The following is a 23,705-nucleotide window of genomic DNA, read 5'->3' as shown; positions in this document are numbered from 1 at the left end:
CCCCTTCCGTCTATTGAAAGCCCCAGTCCTGAGAAAGGCTTGTCCAACTTTATTGCTCACGAAGATCAGGAAAGAGGGGAGGGCGGGGGCGCCCCGGCTCAGCGGCCATCCCTGCTCCTGCGGCGGCCGGCCCGAGCCCCGCCGTCGGGGAGGGGCGGCTCTGCGGGGCGCTCCTGGGACGCCCCCCCGACCTCCGGCCCCGCGAACACACGCTCACGCACTCACAAGGACCAATAAATACGGCCCGGACGGCACGGCCGTCCAGCCGCTCCCGGCGGTCCGGCCCCAGGGGCCACCCTCCTCCTCCCAGCTCAGGGGCGGCGGCGGCCCCCACGAGCGGCGCGCTGCGGCCGTGCGGCCCCGGTGCTCCGGAGCGCCAGCCCAGGGCGGCGACCCACGCGGCGGCGGCGGCGGCGGCGGGAAAACCTGCGGTGCGGGCGGGCCGGGCTCAGCTCAGCGAACAGCGCTCGCGCCGGCTCAGCTGCCGGCTCAGCTTGCGGCGCCGCTGCTCCAGGCCGCGTTCCAGGCGCTCGTCCTCCTCCAGGGCGCTGCGAGGGCGCGGCTTCAAGTCAGAGTCGGGGCCCTGCTCCCGCTCTGCGCACCGCACCCCCACCCCCAGTCCCGCGGGCCGGAGCGAGCACCTCCCACCCCTCGCCCCCCAGACCCCCACGCGGAGCCTGCCCCACTCACATCCGCTCCCTGTGGTCCAGATCCCGGACCAGCTCGTCGCGCTGGTTCACCAGGGACACCAGCTCCTCCAGCAGAAGCTGCTCTCGGTGCTGCTGCGCGGCCGTTTTCAGCCAGTCTGAGGGCGGAGGAGGCTGAGGGTCAGGAGGCGCCGGCCCCTGCTCTGTCCTGGCTCTCAGCCCCTCCCGCCCCATCTCCCAGGCCCCATCGCCCACCTTCGATAGCTAGCATGGCCCGTAGCTCCCGGCTCAGCAGCTCAAACCTGCGCTCCAGGTCCTGCTCCTCGATGCTGTTTGGGGGTGGGGGGGTTGGGGAGGAAGGGAGGTGGGTCGCGGACAGGGGAAAGGGAAGGGGAGGGGTCCCACCGCTGTGACCGCTCCCTGCCCCCCCATGCCACCTCATTACCCGTTGAGGGGAGGGTTGGCCTGAGGGCAGCTCTGTATCCCTCTCCCTGCACCAAATCATCTTCCAACTGTTCCCTGAGTTCTGGATGTTTATATGGTTTTCTCCCATCCCCACCACTCCTTCCTGTCTGTCTGTCTGTCTGTCTTTCTTTTAAAGAAACAACCTTGCAGGATTATTTGGATGATCATTATTCATAAGCCCTAAGTATTAGACCAAGGTTATTCTGAAAAATGATCCAAAATGCAAAGAAGGCAAAACTGCCTTCATCATGCAAGACTAGAAAAACAAACACGGCCAAGAGTCGCGTTTGACCCCACTTCGGGAGCCAACTCAGCTCCCCCTGGGCCTCGGTTTTCCTTATTGTAAAGGAACAGACTCAAACTGAGGCACTCAGCCCTGACCTGCCTGTTAGGTATCACGTTTTTCCCTGGGCCTTGGTTTTCTGATTCATAAAAACAGTACCAATTTACAAGGTGTACGACTTATACAGGACTTTTCCGGGGGAGGAAATAAGATGACTGAACAATTTTTCAGAAAGATCTTTGCAGAAAGAAGAAAGCGGTGAATAACTGACCAAAGCCGCCAAGATTCCCTTTGTTCTGCTGGCCCTGGGTTGGCTGGGGTTGGCGCCCGCACTGGGCGGGGCCTGCCTGCGCTGGGCGGGACCAGCCCGTGAAGGGTGGGGCCTGCCCGCGCTGGGCGGGGCCTGCCTGCACTCACAGCAGCTGGAGCTGGTCCTGCCTTCGGATGAGAGCGTTCTTCTTGTTGACCAACGTGAACCATTCCTGGATCAGCAACTCCTCCTGCAGCTTGTCGGCACCTAGAACCAGGCCAGGACAGTCACAAGGCCTGCCCCTAACCCAGATGGCAGGAGTAGGGTGGCTGGGGTGTGGGGACGGTGCTTGCTTCCCTGCAGGCATCCCAGAAACCAGAGCCGTGTGCCTCCAGCAAGCTGCTTCCCTTGTCCAGCTGTAAATGGGACAGTGACCCCAGCCTTGCCTCCTCCCAACTCCTCCCCAGATCGGGAAGGGCCGCAGGGCTAGGCAGACCTGGTAGCGTGTGTTGGTGAGGGGACTCGGAGGCTACCCCACCTGACTCCATAAGGCTCCTCAGCTGGGTCTCCACCTCGGCTGCCCGCCCGTCTATCTGTCTCTGCTCCTGCTCCAGGGCCTGCAGCTCTGCGCACACATACTGACTTGTGTCCTGGAACCTTTGCTGCAAAAAAGGGGGACAAAGGCCAGAGTGGGCTCAGCCCCTGCTCTGCCTAGAGAGTGCCCTCCACCAGCTCCGCCCACCCCAGCCCATCTTACCAGCCCAGCCTCCTCCCCTGGACTTGGGGGTGGCTCCTCCGAGGGGGCACTCCCACCTGCAGACAGAGACCAAGCTAAGACACCTCCAACTGACACCAGCCCCCCAGGGGATCCCCAGCTCAGGATGGATCTGTGAACAGCCTGAACTGAGCTGGGTTGCTCCTTCCGCAGAACTACTCACCAGGGGGCTGCTGTGGGGCTGTGGTTGTGGGTGGGACAGAGGCTGAGCTGGGGTCAGGGCTCAGGCCTTCCTGTGGAGAAAGAGGCCAGTGAGGCCTTGTAGGGCTTTCCCAACAGTACCACCCTGGGGCCAGCCACAGCCTCTTGCACAGGTAGGACAGGAGGGCCTCAGCTCAGGCCGTGCCCACCCCGCTGCTTCTCCAGTTCTGAGTGCACAGAGCTCCACCCCAGCCCCTCTAGGGAAACTGCCTCTTCAAGCAAAGGCCATGGCCTTCACCCTCCCTGGCCCTGTGGTCCTAGACCGCTCTACTCCCACTCTTGGAGCTGCACAGTCTTTGTTCCTGGGGCTGGGCTGATAAACCCTGGCTTCAGGGGCATTTTGTGAAAGACAGGGATGAAAGACTGAGAAGGACCGGACAGGGGCCTCTCCTTCCCCTCTCTCGTCCCCTCCTCCATGGAGCTCCATCAGGCCACTTCCCACTCGCATCACCTAGCACTTGCGTCTCCATCATGGCCATGGGCCCACACAGTGACACGCGCTACTGAGATGACCTGATACAACTCATTGCAGGACCAAGGCCATCCTGAACCAGCACCTCCATATCCTGGCCAAAAGGGGGCACCCTCCCACTTTATCAAATCTAACGCCTGCTGGGCTCTCCACAGGACCCTCAGAAAAGGCCAGGTTGGCTGGACCTACCAATTTCAGCCTGGAAAGGCAGGGCTAGCCCTTTTTTTTTTTTTTTTAAAGATTTATTTATTTATTTATTTTGACAGAGACCACAAGTAGGCAGAGAGGCAAGCAGAGGGGGGTGGGGAAGCACGCTCCCCGCCGAGCAGAGAGCCCCATGCAGGGCTCCATCCCAGGACCCTGGGATCATGACCTAAGCCAAAGGCTGAAGCTTTAACCCACTGAGCCACCCAGGCACCCCAGGGCTGGCCCTTAATAGGCCCCACCCCTGGCTACCCACTGGGAGAGGCAGCTGGGGGGTTGGGGGGCATCAGGTCCCCTCTGATGGCTCCTGCTCCAGCCTCCCTTCTGGGTCACAGGGTGGGAAGAAGGGCTTGAACCACCTGGCTGTCCAGCCCACCCTGCACTTCTCGGAGAGGCACCCCTGGACACACCCTGCTCAGGGGCCGCCTTCTGTGGCCTGGGTCAGCGGCAGTCATTCCCCAAGCCCTGCCTGCCGACTGCACCCTCAAGCCACAACTGAGGGGTCTTCCTAAAGCAGTCACGCGCTGGTGTCAGTCTCCCCCGACCCCCGCCTCAGCCATCAGCCTTGTGGCCAAGGCCTGGTGGCAGCTCCGGCCTCTACTACTACCCCCTAACCGTGCGCATGGACTTTCGCTTCCCCAAATAGCTTCCTCGGCCCAGAATGGCCTCTCTCTGGGGCAGCCTCACATCAGCAAGCTTCACACCCAGCTCAGCTCGGCCTCCCTGAGGCCCCTTCGGGTTCTCACACGGCTCCCCTCCCCCTCCCTCACCTTCACACATCCTGAAGCCTCACTGATCCCCAGGCTGGACTCACTGACTCCCTCACTGATCCCCAGTGCTCCCGCGTGGCCTCCCAGGCTGTCCCTGGCACAGCGCCCACGCCGTCATGGCTGCTGGCCACCCGTGTCTCCCTGCCCAGAGGTAGCCCCTGCAGACGGGGGTGGGAGGGGTGGCCAGGGGGTGCACATGGGGACCACCGATGAAGGGCTATTGACTAAATATCGATGCATCTGGTGCAGCGCATATACGGACTCCTTCAGTTCCCCCAATGATCCCGGGTGTCGGGTGATTAACATCCCCAGTTTACAGATGAGGAAAATGGAGGTCAGAGATGAGGCTCATACAGAGCCTGGCTTAGCACCCAGGGCTGTCCAATCCTGTGATTTGTTCCCAAGCTTAGCCACCAATTTGCTCTTTGCCTCTGGGCCAGTGACACCCACTGGGTTTCTGTTTGTGTCTTTTTTGTGTAGGAGGAAGCGCAGCCCTGTGTAATCTGGGGGTCACAAAGCTCTAGAAAGGCATCTGGGGGAGAACACAGCCCCCCCCTTTTCTTAAAGATTCTATTTATTTATTTAACAGACAGAGATAAGTAGGCAGAGAGAGAGGGGGAAGCAGGCTTCCCACTGAGCACGGAGCCAGATGTGGGGCTCCATCCCAGGACCCTGGGATCGTGACCTGAGCTGAAGGCAGAGGCTTAACCCACGGGGCCACCCAGCCACCCCAACAGTTCCCCTTTTTTTTTTGACAGCACCCTGAAGGGGTGTCGCAAGGCCACTCTGGGAGGAACTTTCACGCCCTTGCATGCTTCTCATCCTCAGGGAGAGAGCACAGAGAGGTTAAATGGCTTGCTGGGTGCAGCCAGTCAATTGGCAGCCAGCCAGTATTGACAGCCAGTCAATACTGCGGGGCCTTATAGAAAGTGCCATTTAAGAGTTCTGGGTTCACAGGTGAACCTCAACTTCCTCTGCTTCTTCCTTCATCTCTCTGAGCCTCAATGTTCCCACCTGCAAAATGGGGTGATCATTCCTCCCTGGAAGGGGTATTGTGTGGAGTCAGTTAGGAGCCAATAAGGAGTCATGGGAACAGGCGAGGGACAGGGAAGTGGGCTCCTCACCAGGCAGAGCAGGCAGAGGCAGGAGGGTGAAGGAAAAACCCCAACCTCAGCAACAACTCAGCTTACTCACCCCAGCCCTGATGGGAATGCCAATGCTTCCTCATGTCTGACCCCAATTCCGCTTTCTATACCCTCATGTATGGCCCCTCCTCCAGGAAGCCTTTCTGGGCAGAGGCATCCTGCCTTCCCTATGGTGTTGCTTCCACCCCACCCCAGCTTCAAGGTGCCTGACGTCATCCCAGCCAGGACTCTGGGAGCTCCAAGGGCAGGAACAGGCCTGACCTTCTCCCACTGCATGTATGGGGCATGGGGAATGGGAATGGCCAAGAACGAGGAGCCCCAGGGCGCCTGGGTCGTGGAGGGTCTGACTCTTGGTCTCTGCTCAGATCATGACCTCCGGGTCATGGGATCGAGCCCTGTATCAGGCTTGGCACTCAGCACAGACTCTGCTCGAGATTCTCTCTCTTCCTCTGTTCTTCCTCCTGCTTCTCTCACTCTCTCTCTCAAATAAATAAATAAATAAATCTTTAGGAGAAAAAAGAAACAAAACAAAACGAGGTGTCCCCTCCAGGCCTATGGGGAGGGGCCCCTCTCTGGAGAGGGGCCTGGCTTGGAAGGACCAGACGCTGGGACTTGGGCAGAGAAAGATACAGGATGGACCCTCCCCTTTGAGATTCAAAGAGCCACTGACACACATCAAGGAGGCGTTGCCAGAGGCCAACAGATTGGCCCATGGGTGGCTGTGTCTGACCCCTGCCTACCACATCCCCTGTGGGTGCCTCCGGGCCCCTCCTGTCTCTCATTCCCAATGCCTGCCTCTGTCACTGCTCTGTCACTGCAAGACAGCCTCATCACCACCTGCGGGCCTTAGCTCCATGGGAGGATAGGCAGGCTGATCCCTAAGTGAGACGCCAGCTTTCCTGCCAGCGGTAATTGCAGCCGGTCCCCCCACGTGAGAACCACCCCCTCTCAGCTTTCATATGGGAAAGCTTGCCCACCTGATCTGTCAGCCTCGCTCACATGGCTGCTTCTTCCAGAAAGACTTTCCCAGTTTGTGCCCTCCTTTCTTTAGAACTCAGGGGTCATCCCCGGGCAGTTGAAGGCGTGGCCTCACAGAGCTGCCCCCGCTGTCACAGGCAGGACGGGTGCACTGGGTGGAAGGAAGCCCAGCTGGAAAGCCATTTCAGCCGAAATGGCTTCAGTTTTCTTGAGCAAATCCCTGCCTTCTCTGGGACCGTCCCCCTTTCAGTGCAGTGACCATTGGACACCCCGAGAGCCCCTAACCTGAGACCTGCAGGGGCAGGGGTGGGGGACATCAGCACCTGGCTGGGTCTACCATCTCCAACCTCCCGTTATGAGAGAAGAATGGATCTCCAGGATCTGGAGTTAAAGATCGGAGTCAGAGATCCTTGGGTTTGGGAGGCCCTGGATGGTCCCTGTGAGCACAGAAGTTCTGTCCCAGCTTACAGGACAATGGTGGCCCCTGGGTCATCTGCAGGGTGACCTTTTCCCTGCAGGGAAAGAAACGCCCAACCCACTTTACAGTTCTGAAACAGCAGTGCGCTGAGTGCTGAAAACATGGAGTCTTCTAGGAACTTCCTACTCCTGCCCACGATTCTACCACCTGGGTGTCAGGCATTAGTCTATATCCCAAGGCTGGAAACAAAGGTGGAGCCTCTGCCCCCGCTGCCGCAAGCCTGGGGGGCCTCGGCTTGCATGTGTCCCCAGCTCAGGAGCTCACTACCTCGTCGGGGGACTCCGCCGCTGCACCTCAGTCCCTCCACTCAGAAAGTGCCTCGCCGGGTCCAGCTGAACCCCGCCGCCCTGGGCCAGCCCTGCTCTTGGGGGCCTCTCCGGGCCAGTGCTTCTCTGGCCCGCCCTCCCGATCCCAGCGCCACAGGGGACACTCACTGCGGCCGCCGCTCCGGAAGTCCTACTAGCGGCTCCAGCGGCTCCGGCGGCTCCGGCGGCTCCCGCTGCTCCCGAGTCCCCGTCGTCCACCGAGAAGGAGTTGCTGTTCCGCAGCCGCGAGCGCCTCTTCTTCAGCAGGTCGGCGTCGCGCACGTGGGAGAAGGAGCCGTGCGCGCGGGGCGGCGGCACCGGCCCGGCCTCCCCGTTGACCGACGGCCGCCGCAGCCTCACGCCGCCCCCCGCGCCCGGCGCCCCGGCCCCGTTCACCAGCCCTTCAGCCGGGGGCACGGACGCCCGGGCTCCGGGGCCGTCGGCAGGGGCCTCCGCCCTGCGCGCCTCCTGGGCCGCCTCGGCTCCGTGCTCCTTGGAGGCCGCCTCGGGAGCCGCCCGGTCCTCCGCGCGTTTCTCGGGCTCCTTGGGCCCCTTGGGCTCCTCCGGCGCCTCCGCCCGGTGCTCGCGCAGCCGCTGCGCCAGGCCCCCGGCGTGCAGGCCGTCGGGCGGGCTCGGCCGGGCGCCGGCCACACAATACGTGCCGGCGCCGCCGCCGCCCTCCAGCTGCACCAGCTGCAACTCCTGCCCGGTGCAGAAGGCGCGGATCTGGCACAGGTACGTCATGACGATGAGCTTGTCGGGCACGGACAGCAGCACCATGTCCGCCGGCTCCAGCAGCCGCGACACGCCCAGGGCCGCGAAGCCATCGAAGGCCTAGGAATAGGGGAGCTGGGGATCAGCAGCGGCGGCGGCGGCGGGCGTTACCCGGCAACTGGCAAGCCAGGGGTTGCCTAGCAACGCCTTCCCCCTTCCATTGGGGGAGATCTAGCTGCAGGGCCCGCCCCCGCCGTCACCCAGCAACCGCACACCGAAGGGCGGTTTGGGAAAAACCATCCGGTGGAAATATGCTGTAAAACAAAACTAAACTAAACTAAGGAAACCAAACGATTTAAAGCTCAAGAGAGTTAAAAAGTGGCAAAACTTCCAAAGTCCACGGCTGGGGGCCCTGCAGCCCCCAGATTCCTCTCCTGAAGAGTTAGGGACCTGCCTGAAATCTTAGTCCTAGGCCTGGCTCTAGAACCTTCCCTCCAGGCGTGGCTCCCTCTGCATCTCACCTGCTTGTTATTCTGTTTGATGTTGAGCGGATCCAGGGAGGCATAGTCACTGCAGAGACAACACTGGTCAGAGGCTGGGCTCCCACAGACCTCCAGGGAGGCTCCCCCATTCTTTCCCACCCGCTCCGGCGGCTCACATCTTGTCTGGGTAGAATCGGTGCAGGATGGCACAGAAGGCCAAGCCATTGCGCCACGATGTAGTGAAGTTGGTGACTCGGACGCCACGGTAGCCAGCGGTGACTTCCTGGCACCACTCCAGCAGGGACTGACTGGAGCTGACTGGGGCAGGCTGTGCCTAGGGACACAAGAATGGGCTCAGGGCCTGTGAACATAGGACCGTGCCCTCTGCCCCTCGGGCAGAAAACAGCCCCAGCTCTGGGTTTGCAGGGATCACCAGAGACCACTGGTCAGAGCCCTGGGACCAGGCAAAGGGTTTCCAGCTCTGCGGTTATCTTCCAAGGTCACCTAAAAGGTCAGTGGCCCCCAGGCAAGATCAGGGGTCACCAGCAGCCACACCTCAAGGTCAGCCCAGAAAATCAGCTTAGGGGGTGTCCGGCTCCATGCAGCCCAGGGAAGACAAGAAGGGGGAGCCAGGGCATCCTGAGAGAGGAGAGGGTGAGGGGGGCTCCTTGAAGCTGAGCCCCTGTCCCACCACTCCCCAGTCCACCAGGTGGGTCCATGCAGAGCCGCCGTTCGCTCAGCCCCAGGTTAGTGGGAAGCAGCAGACTGGGCCCTCGGCGGCCCCCGTCCCTACCTGGCTGCCCGGCAGCCTCCTGTCCTCTTCAGGCTCCTCTGGGGAAGAGGCCCCTGAGGGCTTGGGCACCCCAGCCCCTGCCCCGCTGGCCACCTGCACCTCAGTCAGGCTGGCCTCTGGGAGGTCTGCCTTAGCTTCTTTCCCCTTCTCCGTCCCCGAGACCCCAGCTTCTGCATCCTGGGCCTCCAAAACACTGGATTTGTTCTCTGGTGGCCCAAAACCCTCCACCTGTACTTCCGGGGCTCCCCAAGCCCCAGACTTGGTCTCTGCAGCTCCCTGAGCCCCAACTTCCACCTCCTGGACCCTTAAAACTGTACTCTCCACCTCTGCCTCTGCTCCCTGAGGCCCTAAAACTCCATACTTAGGGATGGGATCCAGTAAAGCCTCGTATTTGAGGGTCCCCCCAAGCCCAGTCTCTTCTTCCTGGACCCCCAAAGTCTCAGCCTTCGCCTTCTCAGCCTCTAACACTGTAACCTCTGGCTGATGAGTCCCTAGTTCCTCAGCCTCTGCCATTCCAGCCTCTGTCCCTAAAACCCTTGAATCTGCCACCTCCGTCTCCTGCGCTCCTGTCATCTCATTCTCTGTCCTGGGGACCCCTGAACCCCCAGCTTCTAGCTCCTGGGCCGTCTCAGTCTCAAATACTGGCATCCCTGAACCACCCGCCTCTATTCCCTGGGTCCCTGCTATCTCAGATTTTATCCCTGAAACCCCCACTTTTGTCTCTTGGGTCCCCAATATCTCCACCTCTGCCCTCCTAGCCTCTATCTCTGGTGTCCCGGAACCTCCCCCCTCTGTCTCCTGGGCCCCCCATATTTCAGATTCTGCTGTTTCAGCCTCTCTCCTCAGTATCCCTGAACCACTAGCTAGCTCCTGGGTCCCCAGTATCTCAGTCTCTGCCATCCTAATCCTTGTCCCCAGAAATCCTGAATGCTCAGCCTCCGTTTTCTGGGTTCCCAGTTCCTCAGACTCTGCCATTCCGGCAGCCTCTGAGTCCAGGACCCCTGATCCCATGGTCTTCGTCTCCTGGGCCCCCAATACCTCAGCTTCTGCTGTCCCAGTCTCTATCTCTGGGAATCCTGATCCCCTCATTTCTGTCTCCTGGGTCCCCAGTACCTGTGACTCTGCCACCCTAGTCTCTGTTCCCAGGATGCTCAAATCCCCAGCCTCTGCCTCCCCAAACCCCAGATCCCTAGACATTACTCCTTGGTCAGCTGCTGGTGGGGCCCTCTGGTGCCTGCTCACCTGAGACCTGATGCTTGCTGCTCCAACAGAGGGACCCTGCTCCAGGCCTGTCCCCCCAACACCAGGGGCTCTGCCTTTCACCTCTGCACCCTCTCTCTCCTGGCCTGCGGCAGCCCCGGCCCCCTTGAGGTCACCAAGAGGCCGGGTGTGCCCCGCAGCCTCTCCTGGGGACGCGCTCAGGATTGTGGGAGCCTCATTCCTGCTCCTGACCCCTGCCCTTCCCTGGCAGCCCCTCGGAGGAGCCTCGGGAGTCTCCTTGAATCTGGCCTCAGACATCACCCCTGTAGCCTCCGACCCCTTGGTGTCCTCATGTCTCACCTTTGATCTCTGCTCAGCATCCACTTGACTCGGTCCTAAACTCTCTTCAGCCTTCCCCGCGCTGATGTCTGACCTCTTAGTGTTCACCTCTCTGCCTCCTGACTCGTGCCCGGCGTCCACCCCCCTAGCCCCTGGCCTGTCCCCAGCGCTCTCCTCCTTCACCTCGGGTTTCTGCCCTACCAGAGAGACTCTGGAGCCTCCACCCTCGATGCCCAGGCCCAGCCCGGGTCCCTGAGCCTCTGTCCCTTCCTGAGGGCTTCCCTGGGCCTGGGTCTCCCCAGAGGAACCCACTCCTGCTAGGGGAGCGCCTAAGGCTTTGGGAGCCTCATCTTCCCCTTGGGTGCCTGGGGGCCAAGGGGCATCAGAGCCTTTCCGGAGCCGAGGGGCTGGGCTGGGGGCCACATCCTGGCCTGGCTGTCTTGAAGACCTGAGGGGAGAGCAGGAGAAAGCATTGGGGAACCCACATAGCTCCCCACTGACAGCCCCATCCCCACATTTCTGATTGCTGAGGCCCCGGAAAGGCAGGTAGGAAGGGGGAATGGAGCTTTCTAACAGTGGGGCAGGGGATGGAGGTAGGGCCCATCCCAAATCTCACCTCCTCTCTGGTGGGGTTCCCGGGGGCCCCTCCTGGCCCCCTGCCACAGCAGCTGGTTCTGACCCCTGGCCCCGGGAGGCCCTGGCTGGGGGCACAGGGGCACTCACAGGGGCTGGGCTGGTATCCTCCGTGCTAGAAGGGCGGGCAGCTGGGGAGGAAGGAAGGGAGGGGCGCTGAGGCCTGGGCCCTGAGACTAGAGGTCCATTCCCTCCCCAGCCCTAGCCCCCCAGCCTGGGCCTCACCTGCCTGCGGGGCCTGTGCCCGGCCCCCCTCCTCCTCCTCACAAACTGTCTTCAGCTCCCGAGGTGGGTCTGGGGGAGGATGGGGGGCAGGTCAGCCCAGGGGAGGGCCCCTCAGGTCGGACCCCTTTCCCCCCCAACCAGAGTCTTGGGCCTACCTGGGAAACGCCCCAGCCTCAGGGCACCGCCCCGGCCTGCGAGAAGAGACAGGCCCTCGGATGCAGAGAAAGAGAGAGAGAGAACCGCAGGGACAGACAGAAACAAAGCCTTAACGAGCCAAGGGAAGGGTGAGGAAGCTAGTGGCTGAGCACGAGGGTCGGTGGTGAGGGTTGGGGAACCAGGCCGGCATCTCCCCGCCATGCTGAGCTCAGCTCAGGACACCAGCTCAGGACAGGTGCCAACCTGGGCAGGCACCCCGTCGGGGCTGAGGAGAGGGCCTGGAGGACTCAGCTAATGAGCTAGGCTGCCACAGGACTAGGAGCCAAGTTTGGACAGTCAGAGCTGCTGGGCAGGTTGGGACTGCCTGGGCAGGAGCGAGCCCCCCGACTGGGCCTGCGCCAGCGGCCCGCGGCCCGGCTCACCCCCACCCTCCCTCGGTCCTGGTGATCTCATCCACGGCAGGCTATGAGCCCACCTGGCTGCGGGGCATGAGCCCGTGCTTCGGGGGCCCCTGGGCCATTAGCCTCCTCCTCATCGCTCTCAGCAAAGTCGTCCAGGTTGCCCACATCGCTTGGCTTCACGCTCATGAGGCTGGCAAGACTCTGCATGTCATCGTCCCTGGTGGGGGTGGGGAGGGTCAGAGGTCGGGGGTGAGAGCTGGGGTCGGAGGTGCAGACCAAGGCCAAGGAAAGAGGGTGGGCACTCACGTGGCGCGTCCCTCCCGCAGCAGAACCCCGGAGAGGGTGAGGCTAAGCTCAGCGTGTACCACCTTCACCGACTTGGGCTTTAGCCGCAGCCGCAGGGGGACTGGGGCCGGCACGGGCCCTGCGTGGTGGGCCAGGTCCACGTCGGCCGTGGCCAGCACCTTCCGCTGCCCCTTAGACTCCTGCGGGCCAGGGAGAGGGGCCAGGGGAAGGGCCATCAGTGCCATCCCTCAGCCCCCAAGAGCCCGGGCCCCAGCCTGCTGGGCCACTCACATTCTCAATAACAAACGTCCACTCTTTGGCCTCGTACTGGTCCACATGAGGGTCCTAGGGAAAGGGGGCACTGGTGAGTACAGCGGCTCTGGGGTGAAGGCAGCGTGGGGAGAAGGGCCAGCTGTCTCTCATACTGCTCGGGGCCCTACCTGTGCATGCTACCTCCTCCGAGGAGACCTCCTGGGCCACCTCCACCCCCATCTCGGTTCTCGGTCTCACCCCTTTGTGCTCTGCTATTTGGATAGATAACCCACTGGGGGATCCCCCGTGTTGCCCGCCCCCCCCCCATTCCCACCTGTGCAGAAGGGCTAGGGACTCACCCTGTAGAGGGTCACAGAGATGTCCACATTCTCCGGCACCATCCACACCACAGTGCCCCGGTACGGGTTCTGGATGCCTGGCTGCCAGCTGTGGGTCTGCAAGGCACAGTCTGAGGCCTCCCTGACTCACGGCTCTCCCCTCGCCCCCTGCCCTTAGCCCCAGACTCGACCTCATCTTTCTCTCCTTTACATGGTTTCAGATCCAAACCTACAGCAGACTCCACTCCCCCATCAGGCCTCACTCACCCACTATCCCCACACCCGGCTGGCCTCACCCCCAGCAGGCGACCTCCCCCACCTTGGAGCAGACTCGTCGGTTCCGCCGGGTCCACACCACCACCAGCTTATCGGGTTGCCTGGGGGTGGGGAGAAGGAGGTTCTACTCAGTTAGGCCCACCCGGCCTGGCTCTCCATCTCCTCCGGGGTCTTCCTTCTGCCCACATCCCCCTCCCCCAGGAGATGGCCCAGGCAGCTGGTTATCGGGAGCCACCAGGAGCAGGGTGAGGCTGCGCAGGCAGGGCGGGGCCCAGGGCAGAAGGGCAAAGGCCCCATGTGGGTCTGCAGGGATCGTGAAGACAGACAGCAAGACAGTGACGTTCAGAGAGACGGGCACACACAGAGACGGAAAGACCCACATAAACCCAACAAGGACCTTGCAAGAGACACAGACTCAGAGACACGGAGAGGCACAGACTCAGAGTTAAACAAACCTATTCACTCACAAATATGTGGGGAGTGCACCCTGTAAACCTAGCCCAGTTTAGGGGCAGGGCAGAGCAGAGCTAAAGGGAGGCAAGACCCTTCCGGGGCTGGCGACGACAGAGGCTGGGGAAGAGTGCCAGTCAAGAAGGAAAATAAGTTAACAAGCGGACTTCAGGGAGACGGGAGAGAGCCACTGGGATCCTGTTGAGGTTGGGGTCTGGGCAGAGGCTCAGAGGGAGGGACAGGCTGTGCGCGGGTCTGGAGAAGGAAGGCTCCAGGAAGAAGGAATGGCAAGCGAGAAGGTCTGAGCTTGGGGGGAGGCTTGGGGTCAGAGCGAGGGGTAGAGGGTTGGAGGTGGCCGGGGAGGAGGAGGGTCAGCTTGCCACTAGATACCCACCCACAGCCCGGCGGCCCTGAGAATCAGCCATGCTCCCCAACTCTCAAACCCCGAGCTCTGGACTCTAGCTTTGCAGGGCCCCCTGAACTCCCACAAGGGACATCAAGGAAGACTTCCAGAGGGTGACCGCCAGGCTGAACCGCACAGGCTAGAGCAGACTCAGGGGAGAGGCAGAGATGTGAAGAGACAGATAAACACAAGAGCAACGAGTTGCTTGCGCCGAGCCCGGCCCCCCAGAACTGACACATGGCTGGGCCGGGGAGGGAGAAGGCTGTCTCAGGTTAGAGGGTCCAGCTGTAACCCCGGAGGGTGAGGGTGGTTGAGGGGACCATGAGGCCGAGGACAGCCCCAAGCCAGGACGCTTAGGTCTGCCCACCTCACCGCCCCTCTGTGGGCTGAGGCTGGACAAATGGCTTCCTGGTTAGCCCCTGAGGATGCTGAGGCCCAGAGAGGTTGGGAGCCAGGCAGGGTCACAAAGCAGAGCCCAGAGCCCTCTGGCCTGCAGCCAAGCTCCTCTTCCCAACCCCAGACTGTAGGCGATGGCTGAGCAAGGTAGCCATGGGGCCTGCCCAGAAAGGGGAAGCAGCCAGGGGGTGCCTAGAGAGGGCGGGGCCTGGCCAGGCAGCCTGACTCAGGCTGGGCACACCCTCCTGGGCAGTCAAGACCTGGGCAGGGGCAGCTTCCTATCCTGGACTCCCATGACTCAGATGCATTGCCACTGCCCGCACCCCAGGCCTGGGCTCTGGGACCATGCCCAGCGTTCCCCGCCCCCTGGCTTCCCCCAGGATCCTGAGGCAGAAGGCAGAAGCCAGAGGCCGGGATTCAAGTCCTAGCCCTGTGCTGTGTTACCTTAGCCAGGCCCTGGTCTTTTCTGGGCCTCACCAAGGCAGTGAGCTGGCCCTCTGGCTGGCGCAGTCAAAACCAGGGATATGGCTGCTGCCCCAGGGACCCCAGCCTCCTGCTTACTCTCCTCCCTTTGGACCCCATAATCCCTTCCTGCCTGAGCAGCTCTTCCTCTTGGGAGCCTAAATTTAGCCGGGCCTGGCCCTGGCGGGTGAGGCCCCCACAGCTGTGCCCTAATCCAGCCAAGGGAAGCCGACACCAGTGAACACCAGTGAACACGTATATTTAGGGTGTGACGCAGGGGTCCCGGCAGCTGCGGGTGGGAGCACGTGAACGAGATGCCCCCTGGGGCCCTCAGGCGTCCAGTTAGGTCCTGTACACTCTCACCTATCCTCCCCACCCCGCAGCCGCGCCCTCCAAGCCCTCTAGCTCCCAGACTCCGAGCCCTCTAGGCCCTCAGGCTCCTTTAAGCAGATGGGGCCTCCCTCCTCATCCCTCCCAGTGCTCAGTTTCCCCTTTTAAGGACATGGTGGAGACACAGCCAGCCTCCCAGCACCCACTCTGGCTCCAGTGTGCGTGTGGGTTCCTCTGGCTCAACAAGCGGGCAGAGGAGGAGGGGGCAACACCCTTGCTCTGCGCTGCGGTCCGTGGAGGTTTCTGCCACAACCAGGCCACCCGCAGACCTCAGAACTTGCTCCCTTTTCTGATGTTACCCCAACCGTCCCTCTGGTTACAAAAACATGAGACCTCCCTTCCCCAGCGCTGAGCGCCACTAGGGAAGGTGTGGGCACAGACAGATTCTCAGGCCTGCCAGTTCTGACCTCCACTCCCCAAAAGCGACCCACACCCCCAACTCCAGGGGTCCCACAAGCTGCAGAGGCATTTTTGAGTCTCTGTGTCTGGGACACCAGGGCCCAAGGTGGAGGCAAGGGGCCACGGGGCTGGGGACAGGGTTCTCTCGGGCTCCAGGGACGCCTGAGGGCCCCAGGGGGCATCTCGTTCACGTGCTCCCACCCGCTCCAGCCGGTCTGCGGAGGCCCCCAGGCCTCCCTGCCACTCACCACTTCTTGGTGCACTCCACCACCAGCTCGTGGTAACAGGCCACAAACTGGAACTTGGCGGCCCGCTTGCCCACGCGCTGCAGGCGCTTCCACACCGAGGTCATGGCCCCCGCCGCCCCCGGCGCCCGCTCCTCAGACTCGGGGCTCCCGCTGGCCCACGACCGCTGGCCGGGCCTGGGTCCCCATGGCCCCCCGGGCTGCTATCCGCGCCGCCCGCCCCGTCCGTGGGAGATGTCCGAGGCTCGGACCCGGAGCCGATCACCCCGCTACCCCCGCTGGGGCCCGCCGGGTGGTCGGGCTGAGCCGGCCGGGTCGTCGGGGCGCGTCGGGGCGCGTCGGGTCGCGGGAGCGCTGAGCGGCGAGCGCGCCGTTTCCTGGAGCCGCACCCCCGTCGGAAGGCGGGCGGGGCTCCGGCGGGGGGCGGGGGCCGGGGCCGGGGCGGGAGCGGGGGGCGGGGCGGCCTGGCTTCCGGGGCCTCGCGCGGCGGCCGCTGTTGGGGCGGCAGCGGGGGAGGGGGCGTGTGTGCCTGGGGGGCGTACCAAGGGGCCCGCCCGGACAGCACGGCCCGCTGATAGCGCGCGGAGGCGGTGTGGACGCGTGGGCCGGGGAGAGAGCTACCAGCAACTTGGTGCCGCCCTCAGGAGCACTGCCCGGGCCGCCACCCTTCCTGCCCGCAGCCCTGGTACGTACTGATTGACGATGGCCCCATTTCACAGGTGGGGGAAACAGAGCCCCAGAAAGAACAGACATGCTCAGGGCCACGCTGCGAATCTGGGCCAGAGCCATCTGTCAACACTGGGGTGGCCGACTCCTGCTGTCATCTAGGTCTTAGAGCAGAGTCAGGGGTCAACTCGAGTGTCCCTACCTTTGGGTAGCACGCATTTGCCAGTCACGGAAGACAGTCCCAACACCCCACAAGCAGCTGATTTCCAACAAGTGTGTGACTTTGGGCAAAGTACTAACATTCTGAGCCTCAGTTTCTACCTCTGTTAAATAGGGATAATTATAGTTCTGACTCTTACAGTCACTGAGAGTAGGAAATCTTGGGAAGCATTCCCTACATAGACTGGCTGATTTTCTGAGGTCTCATTAAACGGAATCCGTTATTGCAGACTGGAGGGAGGGAGGGAGAGAGAGAGAGAGAGAGTGTGTGTGTGTGTGTGTGTAAGCAGGAGCTTGGGCTACACACACACACACATTTACTCTACCTCTCCTAAGAAGCCTGCCCCAGGCATTAGCTGCCTCGTTCACACCTAGATCAGAGCCCTTATCGCCTACCAGCGGGCCCAGCATGCTAATGAGCACCTCCCGGTGTCAGGGCTGGAGTTAGGGAACTGCCCTGGGGGCAGCTCCTCAGCTTTCCCTCCCTGCCAGCACTAGGAAAGGTTTGTGAACGGACTGCAACCTGCTTAATAAATACTTGGTTTGAACAGCCTCTCTGACCTGCCAAGAGTGCCGACTGTTGTCTCCAGAGGCAAGGGACCGTGCGCAGGGTGTGGGGGTGAGCAGCCTGGAAGCCCAAGTGTGTAACCACGAGGTCCTCTCCTCTTCGTCTCAGGGAGCTGTAGGGGGTTTATGTGTGTGCCTGGAGGTCTGAACACCCACCATCCCCAAATGTGTAGGCTTCTTCCGGCGAGCCTGACACGTGGGTTTGTCTCCCAGGCCCAGCGGTGTGGTCCTCCGTAAGAGGAAGTCCCTCACACACAGGCCTAAAGTCTCCCAAGTGCTGTTGGGGAGCCAGGCGGCCTGTACAAGAGTAAGTGCAGAATGGGAGTGTCTGGAACGTAGACGCTCCTCACCAGAGCTGGGTCTCCTGCCCCGGAGCGCAGGGCCCTGGTCCTTTCTCCCCGCCCCCTCGCCCAGGGCTTCTGTGGCCTCTGGGGAAGTGTGGGCCGTCGCCACCTCATCCCCTTCTGCCCCTGCAGCTGTTTCCTCCCACCCGAAGAGCACTCACTAGCTCCCGGGCGCATCCTGGAGGCGCCTTCCCCTCTCCCTCCGAAGGGCCCCTAGGCCCGCGGGCTCCGGCCCACCCATTTCCTGTGCCGCCCCAGCTCCGCCCCCACTTGGGGTGGAAAGTTTCTCCCAAGATAGGCGGCTCCTTCTCCTTCCTTCCCGGCCGGCCAGGAACGACCAAGGCGAGTTGGCGGGGCGGGGAGGGTAGGGCTCCCAGATCTCCGGCCAGAGGGGAAGTCACTCGCCCGCCGTCGCAGACCGCGGTGCTAGCTCGGCCAGGTCCGCTTGTTCGCCAGCCCGGTAGGTGGAGGGAGGATTCGCACTCCCTCGTAGGCAAGCCTTTCTTCCACTCGGGGGTCTTCGGCGCCACCTGCCGGCGGAGCGCGGGACCGCACTTCCCAGAAACACCGCTATCTCCCCGCCCCAGAGCCAGGCATTCAGAACACAAGAACGCTGAGAGAGTATTTATTTACCTACGTGCCCAAGAGTCTGGCCCCTAAACTTAAATATCCAGCACGGAGCCTTGGCCCTCCCGGCCGTGGGTGGGTGCAAGAGTGGGGATGCCCTGGTCTAGAGCAGTGGAGCCCAGGGACCAGAGGTGGGATGCCCCTGAGCCAGCAGCTGCCAATAGCAGCAAAAGGTGAAAAGGAGATGGGAACCAGGCACTCATCCCAATCCCAGAGACGTCAAGGGGAGTGCCAGATGCTTTGGGCCCCACCACCAGACAGCAGGTTGGCCAAGCTGGGGTGTACACATGTGAGAGGAGTGGAGGTTCGGTGCCATGGGCCAAGGCTGTAGCCCAGGTGCCTGCCCCAGTGCTAGCTAACCAGAGTCGGGAGAGAGGGCGTTGGCAATTTTACCTCTGAGGGGCCCAAAGGTTTGCCTTCTTGTGAAGTGAGGTGGAACAGGGAAAGCAGGCACTAGAAGTCTGAGTACTGACTACGGGCTGAGTTTCTGAGCCTTTTGCATGGGTGCGTGTTCCCCCCACCCCCAGCTCTTCAGAGGCTGATGTGAAAGGCATCCTGCAGCCACTGGTCCCGGGCATTGTGTGTCTGGGGCACAGTGAGGGGTGGCGGGTCCGGGGGCAGGCTGGCATCGGGAGGCTCATCGTCATCAGACAGGCCAGCATCAGGTGGATAAGAGCTGTCTGAGTGCAGAGAGGATGACAGGTCCTGGCACAGGCTCAAGTCTTGGCACAGGTGCTTATAGTCTTGGATTGACTCGTACAGGCCCCACAGCTGGCACAGCAGGGACATGTCCAGCTGCCGCAACCCCACCTGCAAAAGACTGAGGGTGGGCTGGGGTTGGGGTCCAGGCCACCCTCAGCCCTAGCCAATCTTCCTGCATCTCTCTAAGCAACAAACTTTTGTGGGCAGCCAACGCCATCTACAAGCTGTAAATCTTTAGACAAGTCACTGACCCTCATCTGTAAAATAGGGGTAACATTTACCTAACAAGATGGAATAAAGTAACATGAGTAAAGCACTTAAAAAACACATGGTAACTACTGGCATAAACGGCAACTATAATCATTGTTACTGTAACCCCCTCTGACCCAACCCGCTTCTGCAGTTCTTCTGACGCTCAAGCCATGAGATCCGGGTTACGGGCCTCTGACTGCGCTCCGCCCTGGGACATTCATGCTCAACTGCAGCCCCCCGCCCAGCTGGCCCGGGGCCCAGCCGCTCACCATTTCCTTGCGCAGCGCTGCTAGTGCTGAGTCGAGATTGACAGGGCGACGCGGGCCGGGGGGACCGGCGGCGGGTCCCGCGTTGGTGGCGCCCGCAGCGTAGCGGGGCCCATCGGGGAGACGTGCCGCGCGGCTCAGCTCGTCGTGGATGCGGCTGCGCTGGCTGTAGACGCGCTCCAGCTCCCGCCACGAACCCCCGCTTGCGTTGAGTAGACCGCTGAGGCCGCGCGGTAGCGGAGGGAGCCCGGCTAGGGCGCAGCCAGCACCGCCCGGCGCCTCGGCCGAGGGCAGCCCATTCATGGCCCGGCCGGCGCGGACGGCGATGCTGCCTCTTTCCCTTCAACCCTCCGCCCGGGCCGCAGCCCGCAGGCCCCGCACCGCGCGGCCCCGCCGGCCGAGCCCAGCCGCCGCCCGCAGGCCGCGCTTTGTTCCTTCCCCGACTCCTCCGACTCCGCCCCTGCCCCACCCCCTTCGTATGGGCGGGGCCTCTCTTAAAAGGGCTACGGTGGTGGGACCACATCGCGAAAAGCTGAGAAAGGGAATGGGGTATCCACCAGAACGAAGCAAGAAAAAGGGGCGGGAAAAGAGACTGAAAGCGGCGAATGGGGTTCCTTAGCGGTTCTTCTTTGCTCCCTCCACAAAAATGTGTTTAATTATTCTGCTCAATTTTAACTCCCCAGGGAAAGGATCTAAGCCTGGTGGTGGGGAGTCAGGAAACTTGAGTTAAGTCCACACTGGGTCCCTAACGTGAAACCGGACGCCCTGTCAGTGTCTCGTGTCTGAGTACCTTGACTGGGCATGAGGTGGGTCAGGATGGTGGGATCAGAATGCTCAGGGGACAGAGAAGATACCAAAAGGGGCTGGAACCCAAAATCTCACTCAAGACTGGGAATTGAGCACTGGAGGGATGCCGCAGAGGTCCATCCCTCTTGTTCCTGCTTTTGAGGAGGCTATGACCTCCTCCTCGGACAAAAAGTATCATATAGTCCTCTCCCTCCCCCCTCATTCTGAGTGGGAGAAAGCAAGCACAAACAAGCCCAACGAATCTCTCAGGGCATCAAAGAGAGCAGACAGCGGTAGAGTAAGAGGCCAAAGGCAGGAAAAAGGCAAGTGGAGCTGGAGCTGGCATGCACACTCAGAACCAAGAAAAGAACAAACCACACAAGAGGACAGCTGTTTTTCTAGAGGGTTTTTCTCAGGAGGGGCCTTTCAGTGTTGCAGCTGCCGCAGGCTGCGCAGAGCCTCAGCACAAGCCCGGATTAGGCTACACAGCTGGATGCTGGTCTCCAGGGAGGTGCTAGGGCCCAGCTCAGCTGAGGCCCAGGTCAGCTTCTGCAGAAGGGCCTCCTGTGTGCAGGCCAGGACATCTGCATTTGGAGGCACAACAGGAGGGGGCGGCCCCTGGGCTGCCTTGAGCCCTGCTGCAGCTCCCTCACAATGCTCTGGACGGGGTACTGGGGGCTGAGGGGCTGGCCGCGAGCCGGAGGGGAGCTCCGAGGCGGAGGCAAGCTGGTGTTCCCGAGCTTGGGAGAGGGCAGCCTGGGCATTCAAAGCTAAAAGAGGAGAAAGTGGATGGAGTGGTCAGGAAGTCTGTCCCCCATCAGCCCTGGGCCACCTCCTCTCTACTGCTCTGGTCTTCCTATGCTTGAGATGTTTTTCCTTCCTCCGTTTTCTTCTTTGTGTCAGAGTTAGTCATGCCCTTCCTTCATCTCTCCCATTAGGACTATGCCCAACTGAGCTCAGACTCTTGATAGTGTCTGGCACACAGGTATTTAGTGCTTCTACTGAATGAATGGTCCTAGCCGAAAAGGGAAAGCGCCTTACCTCCGCCTCACCCACAGACTCTACTGTCACCTCCCAAACCTACTGTTTCTGGGCCTCTATCACCACGCAGCTTCTGCAAGCACATTCGCCCCTCACCCGGGTTATCTTTATCCACGTCTGAGTCGAGCTCCTGGCAAGCCACGCAGTAGATTTTCCGCTGTTTATCTTGGAGGAGGATCGTCTAGAAGCAGAAAGCACGCGGGCGCGGATGAGACACAGGGTGAGATGCAGGGCGATGGGGTCCAGAGGGGAGAGTTGGGGAAGGGCCGGGCGGCCTGGTCCGCGGTCCCAACCCGGATCCCACGTCCTGAGTGTCTCCTCACCCCGCAGTCCGCGCACGTCTCGCCCAGCATGCGGTAACCACGCAGCAGGTAGTCGCCCATGAGCCGGGAGATGCGATCCTGTCGCTCCCTTCGCGCTTGCAGAACCTTCGTCTCCGCTTCGGTTGGGGGTTCCCAGGAGAAATCGTCGGCTTCTGGGGGAAGAGGGGCACAAGAGACAGAGGGGTCTTTGCCGAGCGGGCTACCTCCTGCACCCCGCAACCATAGGCCCCCACAGCCCAAACCCTCACCAGCACCGTTCAGAGCCATGTTGCCGTTGTCGCCACTAGGCTCACCGGACGTGACGTACAAGCAGAGCGCTTTCCGCTTGGCTCCGCCCCCTCTTTTTAGGCCCAGGATGAGGGCGGAAATGGCGCCTCTCAGACGTCAAGTTGCCCGTAGTGGGGCGTGTCTGCTGCTGGAGCTCTCGGCCGGTGGGCGAGCTCCTCCGCGCCAACCGGGTAGACGAACTTTGGGCTCGCTGGGCCGCAGGGCGGGAGTCTCCGGGCTAACGCCGCTCAGGTCGCAGGACCTGAAAGTGGCTGCGCGGGGTCGCCCTTCCTGCCGCAGATGGGGACCACTTGGTTTGAGAAATCCCCGCTGGCCTCCATCTCCCCCTTGGATTTCCCTTTCCGCACAAGTGGGCCCCGGGGCAGGCTGGGCAGTGGCGTAATCAACAACACCCCTGATGATAACAAGTGGCCCCTTGCGCCCCCGTGCAGCCTCTTCCGTCGTCAGTGCTTCTCACTTAACCCGCAAGACCGGCCAGGCGGGGGGTCGTCCTCCCTTTCTGTACCTTTCAGCCTATTTCAAGACACCCTCACCCTCTTCTGCATGTTCGGAGGCCCAGTCGGCCGATCTCCTTAACCCCAAGGCCTGGGATGGATGCGAAGTCCGCCCCTCACTTTTTTTTTTTTTTAAGATTTTATTTATTTATTTGACAGACAGAGATCACAAGGAGGCAGAGAGAGAGGGGGGAAGCAGGCTCCCTGCTGAGCCGAGAGCCCGATGCGGGGCTCGATCCCAGGACCCTGAGATCATGACCTGAGCCGAAGGCAGCGGCTTTAACCCACTGAGCCACCCAGGCGCCCCTTTTTTTTTTTTTTTTTTTTTTTTTTTTTTTTTTTTAAATCTAAGTCCTCCAAACGCGGGCCGGCTGATGAGCGCTGTACCGGGCATGTGCAGGTCGGGGTCCAGCGGCCGCGGAGCGCTTCCCGCGGGTTGGTGAAGCTGAATGATCTAGAATAGTTATGGTTATGGCCATTATGCTGTTTTTTAGGTGGGTTTCTGTTAAAATTACTCGTGCTCCCTGAACACTGGACTCGATTTCCGCCCCCCCCCAACCTTCTGTGTTCTTTTTCTTTAAGCATCTTCTCCCTTATTAGGTTTGGAGAAGCCAGATGGGGTAGGCAATGGTGCCCTAAAGTGTAGCCTGAAGGGCCTTAGGGCGGTTCACAAGGCAGGGGAGAAGGAGCTAGGATTTAGACACCCCCCGCCCCCGTAATCTCATTGGCAACCTCCTCCTTTAACTAGACAGCACATGCTTCTGCATTCTTACCTGGAGGTTGAACGCCCTTCTCCTGGCCCCATCTTCCTTGTACATAGATTGCCTGAAACTGCTATTTTCTGACCCTTGCTGCCGGCTGCTTACTTGGAGAGCCCTGTGCCCCTCTTCACTGTCTCCATCTACTGGCAGGTTCTAGGGCAGCAGTGCTCCTGACTCTGGGCCTGACCCTAGGTAAGTTATGCCAAGCTGACTAGAGGACCTCTTGAACTCTAGCCGGCATGTACAGACCCTCCAGGTCCATACTGTCTTCAGCTCCCAGTCCCATCCTAAATTTCTCAGTGCACCTTCGGTCACCGTCATGGCCAGTATCCACTCAGCCAACAGCTATTCTTCCTGGCACCAACTAAGACCCCGGCACTCCTCCTTCTGTTTAATCCCTATCATTTACTCCTCATGCCAACCTTATCGGGAAGGTACTACTGTTATCCCCACTTTGCAGAACAGGAAACAATTATTTTAAAACATAAATCAGGGGACACTTGTGTGGCACAGTGAGTTAAGCGTCTGCCTTCAGCTCAGGTCATGATCCCAGGGTC

The 23,705-nt window shown here is 61.3% G+C and overlaps 3 protein-coding genes across 14 annotated transcripts; all 3 read right to left on the bottom strand.

Annotated features, from left to right (window-relative positions):
- Nucleotides 1–26: 26 nt before the first annotated feature.
- EHBP1L1 (EH domain binding protein 1 like 1) lies at nt 27–16,212 on the bottom strand. 11 transcript variants are annotated; one of them, XM_045064941.1, is made up of 20 exons: nt 15,816–16,207; nt 13,111–13,168; nt 12,813–12,908; nt 12,493–12,546; nt 12,223–12,401; nt 11,991–12,133; nt 11,515–11,550; nt 11,360–11,428; nt 11,118–11,265; nt 8,963–10,949; nt 8,346–8,503; nt 8,209–8,257; nt 7,103–7,807; nt 2,584–2,653; nt 2,403–2,458; nt 2,184–2,307; nt 1,813–1,912; nt 903–976; nt 691–805; nt 27–548 (listed from the first exon to the last, which is right to left on the bottom strand). In XM_045064941.1, exons 1-20 carry the CDS (start codon nt 15,917–15,919, stop codon nt 449–451), a joined length of 4,425 nt encoding a protein of 1,474 aa, XP_044920876.1. In that variant the 5' UTR covers nt 15,920–16,207; the 3' UTR covers nt 27–448. The 11 variants fall into 11 exon arrangements, 10 of the variants coding, with proteins under 10 accessions (XP_044920876.1, XP_044920879.1, XP_044920880.1 ...); XM_045064944.1 differs by having other exon boundaries at nt 10,205–10,949; XM_045064945.1 differs by having other exon boundaries at nt 10,523–10,949; nt 15,816–16,206.
- A 2,005-nt stretch (nt 16,213–18,217) lies between these two features.
- On the bottom strand, nt 18,218–20,475 carry FAM89B (family with sequence similarity 89 member B). Its single transcript, XM_004770039.3, has 2 exons — nt 19,459–20,475; nt 18,218–19,045 (listed from the first exon to the last, which is right to left on the bottom strand). The coding sequence occupies exons 1-2, from the start codon at nt 19,756–19,758 to the stop codon at nt 18,767–18,769; spliced, it is 579 nt and encodes a 192-aa protein (XP_004770096.1). The 5' UTR covers nt 19,759–20,475; the 3' UTR covers nt 18,218–18,766.
- Nucleotides 20,476–20,632: 157 nt separating this feature from the next.
- ZNRD2 (zinc ribbon domain containing 2) lies at nt 20,633–21,993 on the bottom strand. 2 transcript variants are annotated; one of them, XM_004770041.3, is made up of 4 exons: nt 21,854–21,993; nt 21,606–21,757; nt 21,379–21,463; nt 20,633–21,011 (listed from the first exon to the last, which is right to left on the bottom strand). In XM_004770041.3, the coding sequence occupies exons 1-4, from the start codon at nt 21,870–21,872 to the stop codon at nt 20,668–20,670; spliced, it is 600 nt and encodes a 199-aa protein (XP_004770098.1). In that variant the 5' UTR covers nt 21,873–21,993; the 3' UTR covers nt 20,633–20,667. The 2 variants fall into 2 exon arrangements, with proteins under 2 accessions (XP_004770098.1, XP_012900138.1); XM_013044684.2 differs by having other exon boundaries at nt 21,860–21,896.
- Between the last annotated feature and the right edge of the window lie 1,712 nt (nt 21,994–23,705).

This window comes from Mustela putorius, unplaced genomic scaffold (assembly GCF_011764305.1).
Source record: "Mustela putorius furo isolate JIRA1106 unplaced genomic scaffold, ASM1176430v1.1 tig00000127_pilon_pilon_pilon, whole genome shotgun sequence".
NCBI classification, from domain to species: Eukaryota; Metazoa; Chordata; class Mammalia; order Carnivora; family Mustelidae; genus Mustela; species Mustela putorius.
This window is presented reverse-complemented; position numbering and strand designations above follow the sequence as displayed.